The sequence below is a fragment of the Wallemia ichthyophaga genome, assembly GCF_000400465.1.
Source record: "Wallemia ichthyophaga EXF-994 unplaced genomic scaffold scaffold26, whole genome shotgun sequence".
NCBI classification, from domain to species: Eukaryota; Fungi; Basidiomycota; class Wallemiomycetes; order Wallemiales; family Wallemiaceae; genus Wallemia; species Wallemia ichthyophaga.
This window is the reverse complement of record NW_008806299.1, coordinates 71,975-88,645: the sequence shown is the minus strand read 5'-3', so window position 1 is coordinate 88,645 and position 16,671 is coordinate 71,975. Positions and strand designations below refer to the sequence as shown.

At 43.1% G+C, this 16,671-nt stretch overlaps 7 protein-coding genes and 1 non-coding gene across 8 annotated transcripts; 6 read left to right on the top strand and 2 right to left on the bottom strand.

Annotated features, from left to right (window-relative positions):
* Positions 1 to 1,821: 1,821 nt before the first annotated feature.
* Positions 1,822 to 2,582, top strand: J056_002807 (uncharacterized protein; the record flags this gene model as incomplete). The annotated part of the gene is made up of 4 exons (XM_009272072.1): positions 1,822 to 2,027; positions 2,084 to 2,233; positions 2,278 to 2,435; positions 2,482 to 2,582. The coding sequence occupies 4 exons, from the start codon at positions 1,822 to 1,824 to the stop codon at positions 2,580 to 2,582; spliced, it is 615 nt and encodes a 204-aa protein (XP_009270347.1).
* A 318-nt stretch (positions 2,583 to 2,900) lies between these two features.
* J056_002806 (Chitin deacetylase) lies at positions 2,901 to 4,470 on the top strand (the record flags this gene model as incomplete). The annotated part of the gene is made up of 3 exons (XM_009272071.1): positions 2,901 to 3,293; positions 3,356 to 3,604; positions 3,652 to 4,470. 3 exons carry the CDS (start codon positions 2,901 to 2,903, stop codon positions 4,468 to 4,470), a joined length of 1,461 nt encoding a protein of 486 aa, XP_009270346.1.
* A 1,547-nt stretch (positions 4,471 to 6,017) lies between these two features.
* J056_002805 (uncharacterized protein) lies at positions 6,018 to 6,770 on the top strand (the record flags this gene model as incomplete). The annotated part of the gene is made up of 4 exons (XM_009272070.1): positions 6,018 to 6,223; positions 6,280 to 6,429; positions 6,477 to 6,634; positions 6,679 to 6,770. 4 exons carry the CDS (start codon positions 6,018 to 6,020, stop codon positions 6,768 to 6,770), a joined length of 606 nt encoding a protein of 201 aa, XP_009270345.1.
* A 664-nt stretch (positions 6,771 to 7,434) lies between these two features.
* On the top strand, positions 7,435 to 7,691 carry J056_002804 (uncharacterized protein; the record flags this gene model as incomplete). The annotated part of the gene is made up of 2 exons (XM_009272069.1): positions 7,435 to 7,519; positions 7,561 to 7,691. 2 exons carry the CDS (start codon positions 7,435 to 7,437, stop codon positions 7,689 to 7,691), a joined length of 216 nt encoding a protein of 71 aa, XP_009270344.1.
* Positions 7,692 to 8,313: 622 nt separating this feature from the next.
* Positions 8,314 to 10,446, bottom strand: J056_002803 (uncharacterized protein; the record flags this gene model as incomplete). Its single annotated transcript, XM_009272068.1, has 2 exons — positions 8,314 to 10,203; positions 10,246 to 10,446. 2 exons carry the CDS (start codon positions 10,444 to 10,446, stop codon positions 8,314 to 8,316), a joined length of 2,091 nt encoding a protein of 696 aa, XP_009270343.1.
* A 965-nt stretch (positions 10,447 to 11,411) lies between these two features.
* J056_004920 lies at positions 11,412 to 11,492 on the top strand. Its single transcript has one exon. It is a non-coding gene; the product is annotated as a tRNA-Gln (tRNA).
* Positions 11,493 to 11,697: 205 nt separating this feature from the next.
* On the bottom strand, positions 11,698 to 12,708 carry J056_002802 (Glutathione S-transferase omega-like 2; the record flags this gene model as incomplete). Its single annotated transcript, XM_009272067.1, has 3 exons — positions 11,698 to 12,313; positions 12,358 to 12,612; positions 12,659 to 12,708. The coding sequence occupies 3 exons, from the start codon at positions 12,706 to 12,708 to the stop codon at positions 11,698 to 11,700; spliced, it is 921 nt and encodes a 306-aa protein (XP_009270342.1).
* Positions 12,709 to 14,379: 1,671 nt separating this feature from the next.
* On the top strand, positions 14,380 to 15,680 carry J056_002801 (Delta(12) fatty acid desaturase; the record flags this gene model as incomplete). Its single annotated transcript, XM_009272066.1, has 2 exons — positions 14,380 to 14,438; positions 14,489 to 15,680. The coding sequence occupies 2 exons, from the start codon at positions 14,380 to 14,382 to the stop codon at positions 15,678 to 15,680; spliced, it is 1,251 nt and encodes a 416-aa protein (XP_009270341.1).
* Positions 15,681 to 16,671: the final 991 nt, after the last annotated feature.

The window sequence follows — 16,671 nt, the reverse complement described above, 5'->3', positions numbered from 1 at the left end:
CACCAACCTTCCGACGTACGAGGGGTGGGTTTTGGTATACTCTAAAGGTAATTTGCATTTTCTAAAGGCAATCTGCATACCAAAGGGCTCGTTTCCGTGAGACCTTTTGGTGTGTCAGCTATAAAGTGTCTGGAAAGCCACCTTCATAACTTGCCGTATCCATTCGTGATCGCTACGACACCTCCCAGCTTTTCACTGACGCTGTGTACGAGATCTTCTTCCAATGGAGTTGCGCCGATACCCAATTGTCTCGGTGAGCTAAGATCATACCTCTTGTAAATTTCGGTTTTCAGGATTGCATTGAAAATTGGTGGAACAAGCCATGTCATCGTGACGCGATACTTTTCGATTGCAGCAGCGAATTCATCAAGGGAAAATCGGGGCAGGATTGCCTGGGTCACCCTCTATGGAGAAAGAGTGTAAAGGATGCTTGCAACTCCTAAGTTATGGTACATGGACATTACCGATAGTACCACGTCAGTTATCTGTAATGCGTTATTGTGCATGTTGTCCAATTGACAAAAATTGGCTACGAAGTTATGATGATTTGTCATTACACCTTTGCTTGCACCAGTTGTACCGCTGCTGTAACACATTAAGGCAACTTTGTGTGCTGAATCTCCTTCGAATTTTTCAGGTATACCGCACTGAGCCTCATCACATAAGAATGGGGTGTACGAAACGTGGTTGCTGACGCTTTTCTAGGTCGTTAATACTACCCTCTCACGTATCTTGCTTTCTGAACATTCCATCTCCACCAGTATCTTGTTTGTTAGATCGATGTTGTCTGGATGTACGAAGAGGAACGAAACATTGCTGTCTTTGATATGATGGGATAGTTCCAAGTAGTTTTATCCAGGATTTGCAAGTGATGCACATGCCCCTGCTGCAGAGGTGCCCAAGAAGAGAATGGGATAGACAAGTGAGTTTCGACTAAGTATAAGTACTCTGTCACGTCTTCCAATGTTGTGGTATTTCCTCAGCCATACGCTAGCTGTAAAGAGGATTTACGAAGCTGAGAATTCGTGAGAGAAACGTCGTTAGTTGGTTCAACGAAGACAGTTTTGTCGCCTAAAAGCTGCTCCTCCGGGAGAGTGAAATCGAAGATGCTCGTTTTTGGTATTTCTATGTCAGTGTTGGGAGACTTGATCATGACGAAATGATCGATGTGTCAGTTCTTAGTGACTTATCGAAATACTCTTAGATATGCGCTTTAATGTGAAAATTGCTGCGACAAAGCCCTTGGGCTGCGGAATTTTCAAGCACTCACAAGCTGCACAAGTATCATTATCCAAATTGCGCGCTTTTCAACAAAATCTTAGCTATACTACTGCCAGGCATTCTTCGGCTGTCGCTTAGAGTGACTATACGCTGATAGTTGAAGGAGCGCGAAATGAAATGTTCCGTAGCTAAAAAAGGAAAATCGTAAAAATGAGATACTTTCAGCTAATAAAGCTCGTGTTTATTCATCAAGCGTTTTCCTATCTCGCGAAATGGACCGCAGCACCATCACACCCTTGCACGTCAGCACATGAGCGGATTCGAGTGAGTCACACCACAATTAAAATCAAGACAATGTGAAACAAACCCATAATACTCTGGAAAAACTTTAAAAATCTCCGCGTTTCGATTTTGACTATTTCGGCTGCCCGTTTCACTCCAAGAGAACGTAATGTGAAAACTTTGTAATCAAGTGATCGAGTGCTTGGAGCTTAACGCACAGACGAAATTCCCTGATCGAATCTGCACTGCACACAACCTAATATAGTTTATACCTCGGCTACCTTTATCAATCAGGTACTAGCATTGCGGATTCTTCGAATGCAGCAATCAAGATTAAGTGGACAACTGGATTTAGATGAGCTTTTAACCGTCCGCAAAGAGCCACGACGATACGAGTTGGTTATCCTTCAGCATCCTGAGATCGCTCGAGCTACATCACCCTCCGAGAAAGATCGTCGTGTCGTAGATCCGCCGTGTATCTTGCAGCTGAGAATTTATGACAGTAAAGGGAATTTGGATGACAAGTGAGCTCGTCGGAGATTTGCCAGCCTAACCATTTGCATGTTGACGCCAGAAGCAGTGCAATGAGGTCACCCTTTTGGGTTGTTCATACGATGCTCGAAGGCTCTCATCAAATGCCATCTCAGCTCCTTCAGGGTCAACTTAGTTCCTCTGCGTCTTACGTCACAAGTGGATGGGCTCACGACGCCGGCTGTTATTTCATATTCGGGTGAGGTATACCACCGTACGAGTGTAATTCCTAACGTCGCACAGTGACCTTGCAATCACAACACCGGGCCTGTATCATTTGAAGTTTCTTCTCACTACTGTTCGACCTCTTCCGACGAGGCCGGATGAGCTTCCGGTATTGACGCAAACCCACGCCAATATGATACGCGCATATCCGCAAAGAGAGTTTCCAGGAATGTCAGGTGAGCGTCATCTCGAAATGATGTGGTATATTTTAACGTAGTGCAGCTTCAACGGACTTGGTGAAGAGTCTGGCTGAGCAAACTTTGGGACTCTCGGTCCGGCATAGTGACCACAGAAATAGATTTTACCGTTCGCAAAACTACTAGGCATATCTTGGTAGTATTAATTTACAATTCGGCTTGCTGGTGTCGTCTAGATCTCGTTGCACGCATTATAGACCCTCCTTTTTCATTACGATAGACATGTAATATACATATTCTAATTGAATGTCCGGTAACATGTAATACAACGACTATTAAGCGATCAAAGTACAGCTTGCCAATTTGGAAGTGATTTACGTCAAAGATGATTCACCTTCCTAAAGTGGTCTTATTAGGTTGATAAAGTGTGTTTCACAGTCACGCCGCATGTAAGTATATTGTTTGATGAACATGAGTGTAAGCTTTTCCTGTCGACACCATTAAATGCGAATCAATTTTATTGCCCTGCTGAGCATTGTATCATGGATATCTGCCCAAGAAACGCCACAAGCAACCAACGCTGTAGAGCCTGACCAGTCTGGTGAAAACGCAGAGCAGTGCACACCATATTCGGCACCTATAGTCCAAGATAACCTCGGGCAATTTCCACCATTATGGGAAACAGCTAAAATTGTTCAGGGCGACACCACGGCTCAGAATAAGTATGACGAGATCAAGCAAGTCATTCCGTCGAGCATCAAACCAAAGGGCACGCACGACGGCAATATCTCTGACGTATCCTACGATGCATCCGATCCCGACTGCTGGTTCACGAGCTCAAAATGTACACATCCAAAGGTTGATGGTCTTTCAGACGATTTGGCTACCCTACCAGAGGTGAGCGTGGATTCTGTTTCCTAAAAATTTTCCTGAAACAACAACTCACACAACAACAATAGCCTAATACATGGGGTTTAGGCTTTGATGACGGTCCTAACTGCAGCCACAATGAATTCTACAATTTCCTCAGCGACAACGACCTCACTGCGACAATGTTCTACATAGGCTCAAACGTGATGAACTGGCCACATGAAGCGCAACGGGGCAGAGAAGACGGACACGAGTTGTGTGTTCATACGTGGTCGCATCACTACATGACTTCGTTCGATGACGAGGGTGCATTTGCTGAACTCTACTACTCAATTCAGGTAGGATCGCCTTGCTCAAAAGTAATGTCACTCTGATACTTCCCCAGGCCATCAAACTAGTCACTGGCGTCACACCAACCTGCTGGAGACCGCCATTCGGCGACATCGACGACCGCATCCGCATCATCGCTGAGGGTCTTGGTCTCAGAACCGTTCTATGGGAATTAGACACCAATGACTGGAAAATGATCAATGGTAAGACTAAGGATGATGTCAGAAAAAATTATCAAGATGTTTTTGATGCGGCCGAGAGGGGCATCTTTGAAGACCATGGTACTATTGTGCTGACGCATGAAATCACTGCTGAGACTATGGAAATGTTCATTGAAATGTATCCCAATATCAGAGACAACTTTGACTATGTTGTTCCACTATCTGTCGCCACCAACAGAACTAACCTTTACGTGGAGGAAGAAACGGAGAGAGGTGAAGTGTTTGCTGACTATGTTAACGATCATTACGGTTCGACGGTAAATCAAGCGACAAGCATCAACACCAACATACATCCAAACCCGACTCTGACGGGATGGCAGGGTCCTTTGGCAACTATTGCTAACCCTACGGTTGCTGAAGTGGAAGCTGCTACCGAGCCTACGACTGCCAGTTCAAGCAGTTCAAGCAGTGCAGGCAGTAGCAGTGTGAGTAATGATAGCGGCAATGATGATGAGGAGGATGTTGAGGATGATAAGACTGAACATAAAAGCGACGACAACATTCCTAGTCAAAAATCAAATCCATTTGTGTACAACTATCCACAAAACACGCACTCGAACAATGGTGCTAGCTCGGGAGGCCACACTTCGATTACTAAACCGGTCTTCACGATGGTGGCACTGTTCGTTGTCACCATGTCATGCATTAGATAACAAAGCACTCTCTCAACAGATTCTCAAACTATTTTGGTGTACCCTTCGAATTTAATTCACATTCTATTTCTCATCCTGTCATATTCCAACGAGTGTGTTTGTAAGTTTGTTGAGTCTTTCTTATATTCTGCAATCCGTTTGTGTACTCGTTTGCTTTCGCTTACAATCGCTCGATTCGCCGTATGCTCGCTAGAAAGTGTGATGAGTGGACGACTGCGAAAAGATCCGCGAGGCACGTTAACAGTAGTAAAAGAAGAATTTCAATGGACTTCTAGTCTATCTTGAATACATTCCTTTTTGAGCAGGTTTTGAAAGCGAATCTAGTTAGTTCGGCGGAACTTTCACGTCGATTTTCAAAGAGAAAAAGACCTTACGTCAACTCATCATACTAATTTCATTCTAGCAAGACAGAATGAATGTCTTATAATTTGATTTTTGCATCCGCTAAGGAGGTCTAGGAGGTTCAGGGGGTTCAAAGAGGTGCGGATGTGGCGATGAAAGTAAGCGCCAAGTCAACATGCACCATTCTATGAGAAACTTTGCCATTTGCTTTGATCTATCACCTTCTAGCCATCAAATTAAAAGTAATTACTTGGAGTGGTACCGAATGCAAAGATCGGAGCGAATTTGGTCGAATTGAGAGGCCATAGTCTCACATTAGTATTTCTGTCTAATTTGAGACTGATTTGAGCTAATCTGGCTTAAGCCCATGGTACCTCATCGGATGTGTACGGGGTAAACCATAGCAATTCCATATGGCTACGTTAGTGACTTTGCAGCCTATATAGAATCCAAAGCAGACCCAAAGGGTGGGATATGTTTTGGACAGACGTCATCGGCAATTCTGGATACGACTATCGGCTTTGTTATGTTGCTGTCAGCTTACTTGATATCCAGACTCAATTTCAACAGCCTTTTGCCCAAATTTCCGCTCGGAAGTAGCAGTGTTGACTGAATTGGGGAGTCTGCGATGGACGAATCTGACATTTGAAGATGCCTTTATTAATTGACAGTAAAATAACTGTCAATTAGCAGGGCTGTTGATATCTGGAGCTCTCAGCGCCATCTTCAAATCTCCACCAAATTACCTGCAACATCTGATTATTGTCATTTGAAGGGTGAAATGGAGCTCAAAATAATGATAAAAGAGATTCTATAAGAAAACAACCCCGTAATCGATACTGTCTTTTAGTAGGAGCCTAAGAGATTATTGCAAAGATGACTATGAGCTGCAGCAAATCGGAAGTAAAATCAGAAGCTGCATTCGTTTAAAAGAAATAAAAGGACGATGTGTCAATGATTCGATGTAAGTATTTCACGTAGTCTCTTCGCTCTCCTCGGGCCACCTCACAGCTGATGAAGATGCTCGGTCTATGCCAGCGAAGATCCGGTGGCGCAATAGAAGATGCTGGAATGAATTTGTAAATAGCGAAAATAACATGAATTAATTCACAACGCAATATCAATCCTTGGTTATCTAGCTCATCTGTCTTCTCTGGTTCATCCGGCTCGCTTAGCTCGTCAGCAACTCCAATCAGATTCTTCGAATGCAGCAATCAAGATCAAGTGAACAACTGGATTTAGATGAGTTGCTAACAGTCAGTAAAGAGCCGCGCAGATACGAGTTCATCATTCTTCAGCATCCTGAAATCGCTCGAGCAACGTCCCCTTCGGAGAAAGATCGTCGTGTCGTGGATCCGCCGTGCATCCTGCAGCTCAAGATATATGACAGCAGAGGCAATCTCGATGATAAGTGAGTTTATCGGAGATTTACCAGCATAATCATTTGCATATTGACGCCAGGAGCAGTGCAATGAGGTCACCCTTCTGGGTCGTGCAGGCGATGCTAGAGGGTCCGCATCAAATGCCATTTCAATTGCTTCAAGGCCAATTAGCGTCTTCTGCGTCGTACGTTGCTGCTGGTTGGGCTCACGACGCTGGCTGTTACTTTGTTTTTAGGTGCAGACTACCGTGGAGTTTTGTTTTTCTTTTCTGACAACGCACAGTGACCTTACAATCACGAAACCAGGCCTGTACCATTTAAAATTCGTCCTCACTACTGTCCGCCCTTTACCCGCCAGGCCGGATGAGCTTCCGGTCCTTGGTGAGGCTCACGCCAAAGCGATACGCGCATATCCGCAAAGGGAATTTCCTGGAACTGCAGGTGGGCGAATCTCAGCATTCTGTGACGTCTCTTACGCGCCACAGCCTCGTCTGATCTCGCAAAGAGTCTGGCTGACCACAAGGTGTCCATATCCATCAAGCTTGTCGACAATCGCAACCCGTCTAATCGCACTTAAAATATAAATACCCTCTAATGTTCCCAATAAAAGTCTTACGTCACAGTCACAGTCACCCTATGCATGCATATGCACAATTACGCGTCGAGAAGCGATAAAACGATATCAATATACCAATCATCAGCCCAACTTAACGCGCACAGTAAATTGCTTGGACGTGGTCGGCGATAAAGGTCGTTAATAAGGTTTGAGGCGGTGTTTCATGTCTTGCGTTCCTGCATCGCCGTGATCACATGCGAAGTGCTTTGGCACACTAATCCTTTATCGAAACTCTGGTGTTCTCCAAAGATGATTGCATTCAAGAGTAAGAGCGCCTCCACATTGATATAACGCCTAAGACTACCCGCCATGAATAAATTTATCTATGCGAGCATTTGCGGCAGCGCAGATTTTGTAAGACACAATAATAGTGCCCGAGGTAGCTGAAAACCATCTCAGGCTGTGTTATCGACTTTGAGGACAGAGGACCAGAGAGATATTCAATGGTGAAAGCATATCAAACTGTAGTCGACTCAATGAAGATTGAGCAAATAGAAATAAATGGTTGTCGTCAATATTACAATCCCTCCAGAATATTCAAGTTTTTGCCGTGTTATAGACCGGTACCTCAATTAATTTCGGCATGGCCCTTCCGTTACTATATTTCTCCTTTTTTGTGTAAATCATGCAATCCTCATTTGTCGCAACTTTCATACCTCAGGTTCATGAAGAACACGTGAACAGGATTAAGGAGCTCATTGTGTTGTACGGTGAGCGAACATCTCGCTCTGTAGTTCCACTAATGATTCAGGCGGCAATATCAGACATAGTCAGAATCTCTGGCTGGAATTTGAAATTGACGATTCAACGCTCTTTTGGACCAGCACCAAGAACGACCCTTTTATTCGCAATATCTTCAAGGCTATGCCAGTGAGACGCTAGGGAGGAGTGCTGCTATACATGAGACCCAAAATCAATTCTGTATATCTAATACTTTTTTTTTTTTTTTGCTGAATCAGCCCATCAGCCCATACCTTTGTATACCCAAATAAGGTTCGGGGCTAAGTCGCCCATAATCACGCGCAAACATTTTCCAAACTAATTATCTAAGAGTATCTCATCGGAGTTTTTCGTAGCCAGCTTCTTGATCGTGGGTGTGTTACAATCCAAGTTGAGGAAAACTCACACGTATAGGCTAGATGGCAAGTGAAGCCTGGGGTCGCGAGCTGATTAGAATATATGAAGCTATAGAAATATAGTCGATCGTGCGCTGTGATCGCACTATCGAAGCACCTGGCCCCGAGGACGGGTGGACAGATCCGATCTCCAACCCCAGATCGCTCTCCATTCAGAACAGTAAGCTGTTCAAGTCATCGGTGCAGTCAAACTGGAAACGAAGAAGCTGAGGTGCCAGAACGTCAAAACGTCACGAGCATAAATGAAGCATACGACACTCAATTTATTTGAACAAAGCGGTGATTCATGATACATTGTTGTACAATAAAACGTAAGCAATAACAGAAAAGTTTTAAATTGAGCAGAAGTAGCAGCGCTGAATTGGAATCTATGCGACATTGTTGACAGTGTTAAAGCTGCTACCGTCAAAGACAGTACTTAGCAAAGCGCTCCAGTCGTCCTCACGCGAATCAAGAGATGGCATTAACGCATTCAAGGCTTCAGTGCCTCCCAGCCCTGCATCAAATTGATCGAAGTTGAAGTCCATGACGTCAGAAACGTGGTTTTCTTGAACATGATTGTCCACGTAAGGAAAGGTGAGTTGCGATTTAAATAGATATTCGTGAGCCTGATCAGGGTTGATATTGTTTGACAAGTTCCATTGATTTTTCAGGAATAGATGATCGAGTGGAACCTCCGCTTTAATCACAAGCTGTAGAATCATATCCACCGCTCTTCCCATAATTAAATCACGCGCCTCCATTTTCCTCAACACTTGAATGCCTTTCTGAATGTACTCCAAATCATTCTTATTGAGGTCACCATTTTTACGGCTTTCGCAAAAGCATAATACCAAAATCAAGCAGGCGGAGAAAGTCGACCAGCCTAAAAAACAATTACTGTGACACAATCCACGAGAGTTTGTGCCTGCCCGCTGAATATCGTCGAAAATTGAAATTATAGTGCGAGAGTCATTCAAGCAAATAAAAAGACTGGTAAGGCGGAAAGTGCTAAATTCCGCAGATGAGGGATCGGGAAGGAAGGATTTGTAGATGTAGCTCTGTGATGTGTGATACGCGATCTTCAAATAACACTTCATTTGGAAAACCTCTTCGTCATCAGATTTTTTCGCATCGCGCAGCTCCGATGGAAGTTTATTGTACCACCCGTTCAATCTGGAGTTTAATGATGCAATATCATTGTAAGACACTTTATAGCCTTCTTTCTCATTGCTTTTCAACCAATAGATAGATTTCAAAATGTCTTGGACGATTTTGTAGAGTTTGATGGATTGGTTCATGTAGCGCACACTAAGTCGACTTTTAGAATCTGTCTCGATTTCAGAGGGTAAATCCAAATTGATGTCGTCGTAGCTGATCAGCTGAAAGCGGCCGAGTGCAGCTGAATTAGATGTATCAAGGATAAACAACGCCCACATCGCCCTGTTTCGAGATTCCTGTTGGTAACTGTCTTCCTTTGAGTCGTTCCATTTGATATTGAGACCAATATCTTGAGCCAAAAGCATGGCATTTCCTGAAATTAACCAGCTACTTTTGGGATACAACCCATTCTGCACATACAGCTGCATCAGAATCATTGCTTGGACGTCTTGTAGCGAGGCTACAGTGCTTATTTGATCAATGAATTTTTCCCGTGCTATCAAATAGAATTGATGTCCAGCCAGGAATTGAGTATCTTCTCTACCTGGTATTAAAACCCTCTTATCGCCCATCAACATGTGCTGTGAACCGAGTGCGCAGACCATAATCAATAAGCTACCAAAACTACGCTCCAGTTTGTGTTTTGGTATGTCGAGAACAAATCGCTCACGGTTAAGAAGAGGTAGTGTAACGTTCACCTTATCGAAATACGCGTTTATTAGTTCATACATGAGATTTTGGTCACCAAAATCATCATGCGTGTAGGGCGCTTGAGAGTGCCGCATAGTCTGCGTGATGAATTCTTCATTCCAGAATCTAGATCTCATCTCAGTGTTCAGATCTAAAGCTGTGAAATCGGCATGGAGGGTGATGCGCTTGACGATACCTTTCATCGACGATTTTCCAAAACATCTCGTCCGTTCCTTTTCATTGTCTTTTACTGGTTCATCGTCAGGTTTGAAGAAGAGAGCGCTCATTTTCTCCGTCAGTGATTCAGTGTCGCGATTGTCGCGGTTACTGCGCTCGAATTTACGTTTGTGGGAACCTTCGCTGGATGGACTTCCATCACTCATTGCGCTTGGTGGTAATGGGCCGAATGTCGCCTCGTACCGCTCGAGCTGTGGGTGTGAGAGGGGTCAATATGATGTTTCGTGGCTCACCTTTGCTTCTAAATCGTTAACGTAGCGCTGCGGTACGCCTTTCTTAGGTGCTGGATTATTGAAAGTGCATTCTCCTTCTTTGCAGTTGCTGCACTGGTTTGGGAAGGTTTGGGGTGCATCGCAGCGCGCTTTCTTCTTTCTGCACGAGTCACAAGCTCGATTAATCTTAGGCTTCTTGGAAGCGCTGACGTTTGTATTCATTATTTCACTTGCGGTTTTAATCTCTTTCCTTCTGTGAATATCTTTTTTTCGGTAAAGGGAGTCTGAGAAGTATCAATTATGAACAAAATCGAATTGAAGCTGTGTCTTGAACGGAATTGGATTTACAATTGTGCTAGGTGATGGTGATAGTGGAAGATAACGATAAGGAGATCCGATGAGGGGTAAAGGACCTTGAATGGATGCAACAGCATTAAATTTTCAGTAACTGGTAAAGCCCTATTACCATTGCTCTATTGCTATCGCTTTATCGACTGACGCATTTATTCGGACAATCAATGCAGCCCGCTATGCAGCCAATGAAATTCCAATACAGCTGAATCCGGCTACAAATAAGCGAAATCCAGCAATGCTAAATCCAGCACCTCTACTACCTTTGCCAAACTACAGCAATTGCACACTGGGAACCGCGGGCACGGACCGGTCATTGGACGTTCAAATAAAGGCTTTAAGAATATACCAGGATAATTATGCAATGGTTTTTGTTTCTTGGCTCATCAGCGTTGGAGTCCAGCCTCAATCCCATCCCCTGATTTCGGATATACCCTTCATACTTAACGTTCCTTGCACATCGCCTTTACGGTAGTTTCTAGAACCCTGAGCTTCATTCAGTGATTTTTTATAGTAGTTATATTGACAACATCGACTATTCAACACTTCCTTTTTTATAAAAAACAAGAGGCTAGAAGCCTCGATTTGGATCTTGCGAAAGCGAAGATTTTTCACACACATTCTCAGAGCCTTGTACGTGAAACAAACTCAGACATGTTGTTAAGGTATCGAATTTGTGCTGTTCTAGCCTTTTTCATAATATTTGCTCTAAACAGCCGCAAAAAGCCCCCTAATGATTTTGAAAGCTGGCTGAGAATGTTCACGCCTGATTCAATTACATGTTATAGTTTTAACACTTAAATTTATATTTATGTTAATGAAGTACGCTTTCAACTGGTTTTGTAGTGTAGCGGTTATCACCGTGGATTTTGACGCATAAACTTCCATTAACCCCGGTTCGAATCCGGGCAAGACCTTTTTGCACATTGACTCGATTTATTCACTCTTCCCTGCAAATAAGTCATTAGACTGTCTGTTTCGATCTCATCAAATCCACGCGGGATGCACTTACAGAAAGACATAAAGTATATTAATAAATTATTATAGCCAGTCAACATTCATACATTTAAACAAATTGCAGTCATGCAAAAGCGTCAAATGTCAAGCATAAAGCACACTCACTCAAAGTGGCTCAATGTTTGGGTTTGGACCAAGTGGCACAACTCCAGTACCATTTATCTGGCGGTGCGAGTTGTAGTAGTGGAATTTGATGTGTTCAAAGTTAGTGGTGGACTTGAAGGCGTCGTTCTTCCAATACAACTTCTTCATCCAGGTGTTGATGTGTGGGTAGTTGTGTCTGATGCTGCCGAGGTTGCATTTGAAATGACCCACATAAACTGGATCGAAGCGTATAATCGTAGTGAACAGCCTGATATCAGCCTCTGTGAGCTGACCACCGACCAAAAAGTCTCTCCCATCTGACAAAATAGCCTCCAGCCTATCAAGAGATGCGAACAATGGCTTGACATTGTTCTCATAAGCTTGCTGCGTCGTAGCGAAGCCAGACTTGTACACGCCGTTGTTTACGGTATGGTATACCCACTCATTGAGCTCGTCAATCTCGCTTTTCAAATGATCTGGATAAAGGTCGCCGCCGGTGGTGTTCAAGTCGTTGAGGAAGCGAATTATTTCTGAGGATTCGTTGGATACGATGGTGTTCTGCTGCTTATCCCAAATGATTGGCACGGTGAATCGTGCGTCGTAATCTTTGTTCGCTGTGAAATATAGATCACGTAAGCTGACGTAATGTGAGAAATAGTGAGAGTAGTTGGAGTGACCTACTGAGTTGCTTGAGCGCCTTCAATAAGACAGCCAGTTGAGCCAGGAAAGTCTTTATCGAACGACCAGCCTTTCTCGCCAAGGAACGGGTGGACAACGCTGTAAGGCAAAAAGGCCTGTAGACCTTTGAGAGCACGGGTAATGAGCGCCCTGTGTGCCCACGGACAGGCATAAGAGACGACTAGATGGTAGCGGTTGCTCTGTGGTTCGAATTGTGTGCCACTCTTTATGGCGTCTCTGAAAGCGGACGTTTGTCGTCTATGTGAGGTGAGTATGTAGCAACGTTATGATAATCTATTCTCACCTGAATTCACCGTCTTTGGATGCCCAGTTAATTACAGATTTTGTAGACATTTTATTGATGAATGAGCGCATTGTTCGATGGAGATACACTAATTACGTTATGAGCAAAATTTAAAGGAAGTTGAAGAGCTGTTGGAATGCTGAGAATACTGGGAATATAAGGCACCAACAAAATCCCTAATTGCGATAACTTTTGAAATCTTTGACCTTGTACTCTAACATCTCAAACACCAACAACACTCCTGCCCAACGGTGCGAATCTCCCTCTAGATATCATAACAACAATTGCAGACATTATCGATAGTTACAACAAGCTTCTACAGGAGAGCTAACTTCGAAATCGAGACGAAGAAGACATTCTAACAATCAAGAATTGGATAGCTGCCCCTTGCAGACAGCATGCAGGGATAGTCGAGCTTATTTTGACAGCTTACAATATATATTTTTTACAACAATATCTGCAAAAAGTTGCTCAGCAGACTTGAATTTGAACGGATTCAGATTGCGATTAACTGATTCATTCCCCCACTTCTATCCCTTCCAATTTGAAGTGAGAGAATGTCTTCATTGTCGATCTTATTAGTAAAGGAGTCGAAATTCGACCTGTTCATTTCTCTTAACTCCACGTAGCAGCTTACGCAATTTGTATCTTAATTAAACCTAACCTACTTGGGGTAATTCGAAAATGTCGACAGTCAATGCACCTTACCATAAATTTTCAATTGCTTCATAAAAATCTGTGAATTTCAAGGTGCTTCGCTTTCAGATATTCTCAATCTGATGCCCGAGTTGAAAGCGCTCCACGTCCATCGTCAACCTTTAGAACATAAAACATTTCCGCCATTGCCAATACCACAAGAGATGAGACAATTGAAAAGTCTCGATGTTGATCACTGCAATATGGACCTTGATCAATGCCAATTACCAGGAAATTGAAACTACCACAATATGGCGAATTAGCGCAATATCGAATTGGAGAGGTGCTTCTGACAATTTAACTGTCTTTCAAACTAAACATTGTCTTGCTTGAACTGGAACATGACTTAGAGCAGAAATTTGAGAGCACTGAACATCTGTGGATTACAAAGTCCGAAGTTTATCTTGACATTTAACGAAGGTCACTTTGAGAGGGCTTTCCCAAGACTAGAATTGTTGAATTTATCGGCTATCTCCGACGGCATTGACATAAGAGCTCTGAATACCTTCATCGATGCACATCCATCTTTGACCACAGTTATTGATAAAGCTATGTTGGGATTAAACCGAAGCCATGTCTCAAGAAGCTCTTCTTTGTTAAGTATACACCGAGTAAGAGTCTTTATGACGATTAGACTGAAAGCATAATCTTTTCAAATCCTAACAACCCAATCAACGCTTTTCAATACCTATCAATTAGACATAAATGTATTAAATTTCAATCAATCAATCATCCAAGTGCCCAGCTGTCACTCCACTCATGAAGGTCACTAATTCACATCACGAGGCACGAATATTGGGAAAGGGGAGCTTTCATTTAATTAAATTAGGTTTTATTAAGGTCGCAGCAACTATCAGTATAGTTGAAGAAATTTCAGATACTAAGATCGAGCACAGTCTCATTTTCGCATTCCGCTCATGCTCTGTGAAGTGGAGGTCTTATGCGTTCATTCGGGCAGTTACGAGAGTCTGGGCAATTGACAAACGTGCAGCATGTAAAGTTGAACAGCTTATCGTTAACTTACCATGGTCGAAAAATTCACCCTTCCACAGATCACAATCAAAGACTTAATAGGGGCAATCCCGTGTGTCTCTAAGCTTTTACCCGGGTGAATGCTAACGTTATTTGCCACAGGAAGGAGTGTTTTCAGCGTTCAGCAATTAAGTCGAGTCGATATGTCTTACAGAATGTTTTACTAAGTGGCTTGCTAATCAAGGGAAGCGTGTACATTCCATACCTAACTCAGCTTTCAGGTGGATATTACACCTCCTCAGTTGTATCATCTGCGCTGTGGTCCTTTTTCTGGTTCGCTCAGGGCCTGTCGTTTACTGGATTGTGGGTGCTGGCACATGAATGCGGCCATTACGCCTACTCCAACCGTAAATATATCAACAACATGGTCGGATTTATTCTTCATTCCATCCTCCTCGTCCCCTACTATAGCTGGAAAATAAGCCACGCAAAACACCACGCTGGTATTGGACACATGAACAAAGATCAAGTCTTCGTTCCACAGACGCGTTCTGAAACTAGAGCTTTGACGCTAGACTACGAAAATGCAGACGAAAACGTCGTCACTGGTGTCGATGTGCCGGAAGAGGAGCAGCTAAGACTTTCAGAGGTCCTCGAAGACGCGCCGCTGGTGGTACTCCTCAATCTCCTCATTCAGCAGCTCGTTGGATGGCCGCTATATCTCCTCATGAATGTATCGGGCCAGCGCTATCCAAAGTGGACCAGTCACTTTAACCCATATGCTGCAATCTTTGATACGCGCCACTTTGGTCAGGTTGTGCTGTCTGATGTAGGTATTGCAGGAGTACTACTGGGGCTTTTTGTTTGGGGACAGCAGAGAGGATTCCGCGAGGTCGTGTTCCACTATCTCATACCATATCTCTGGGTAAACTGCTGGTTGGTCAGTGTCACATTCTTGCAGCACACTGACCCGAGTGTACCTCGCTACCGGGATGGTCTGTGGAACTTCCAGAGAGGCGCTCTCTGCACCATCGACAGAGTGTTTATGGGTCCAGTCGGTACCTATATATTGCATGGCATTTGCGAAACCCATATTGCTCATCATGTTTGCTCAAAAATACCACACTATAATGCCTGGAAGGCGACAGATGCACTCAAAACTTATCTCGGACCTCATTACAACTACTCGGACGAGAATTTCTTTGTCTCACTATACAAGACCTACCGCGATTGCGTTTTTGTCGAAGACCAAGGAGATATTGTCTTCTACAAAGACAGCAGGGGCAGAGCTAGCCGTATGGCTGAACTGAAACAAACCCAAGAAGTATCGGATTCAGGTGTCGAGTTGCAGTAGATGCAGAAGGATTTTATATAGGATATATGTTGCAACATTGAATGCTATTTGGATTTTCATATTAAATTTATTGCTTTTTCTTGCGTTTAACGATGCTATATTCACCTTGTCTTGAAGGCGTGGGTAAGCTTAAGTGAGAAAATTATATGGCCATCACGATAGCAAAAATATCTGACTTATTTCTGGTGTAATTTCCTGTACACAGTGGTGCATTTAAATACTCCAAACTTCCTTTAAGACTCAAAGATGAGAAGTTAATATTTGACATTCCTTAGCTAGTCAATATGAATTTTGCGACCATCTATGGAAGCATATGATTAGGATATTTAGTCAGTAACAAATTAGAAATGCAGGGAGCAGTTTCAAAGCTGAAAACATGACAGAGCTTTCGAAAGAGCTTTTGAGGATATGCACCGCCAGACAGTTCTCAGCAGTCTCATCGCGCAATCCGTCTTTAGCCCCAGGAAAAATCTCCATGAATTCCCTTAGCTGTCAAATCTGGTAATTTTAAGCTGTATCAGGAGCAGAAACGTCGGGTTGGACGGAAGCATCAGAAAGGTTTAATATGAGCAAGACAATTATAAGCTCAAATCATGAGATTTTAGTGTTGAAAATGCAGCTAAGACACAAAATATAAAGTTCACCATGACAAAAATCAGTTCTCACCTGACATCAATGAGATGTTCAACGAAAGACTATCAGGTAATTTATTACCATTATTGAAGGGCAAAACATACCTACTGAGTAATATGTATATGATATAGTTGCGTTGAACAGGTTTACTTATACGCACGCAAGGCTTTAACATGTTATTGGGGATTACAAAAACAATATAGATCCTGACAAAGCTTCTAAATAATTAAGAATATTTTATGCCAAAGACTTCAATCCCTCTCATCCAAAATGGGAAGACATCTTAGAAGATAACCATGAAGAAGATACGGATGGATTAGGAGAATTTTACACGGAAATAGATGGCTAAAAACATGCC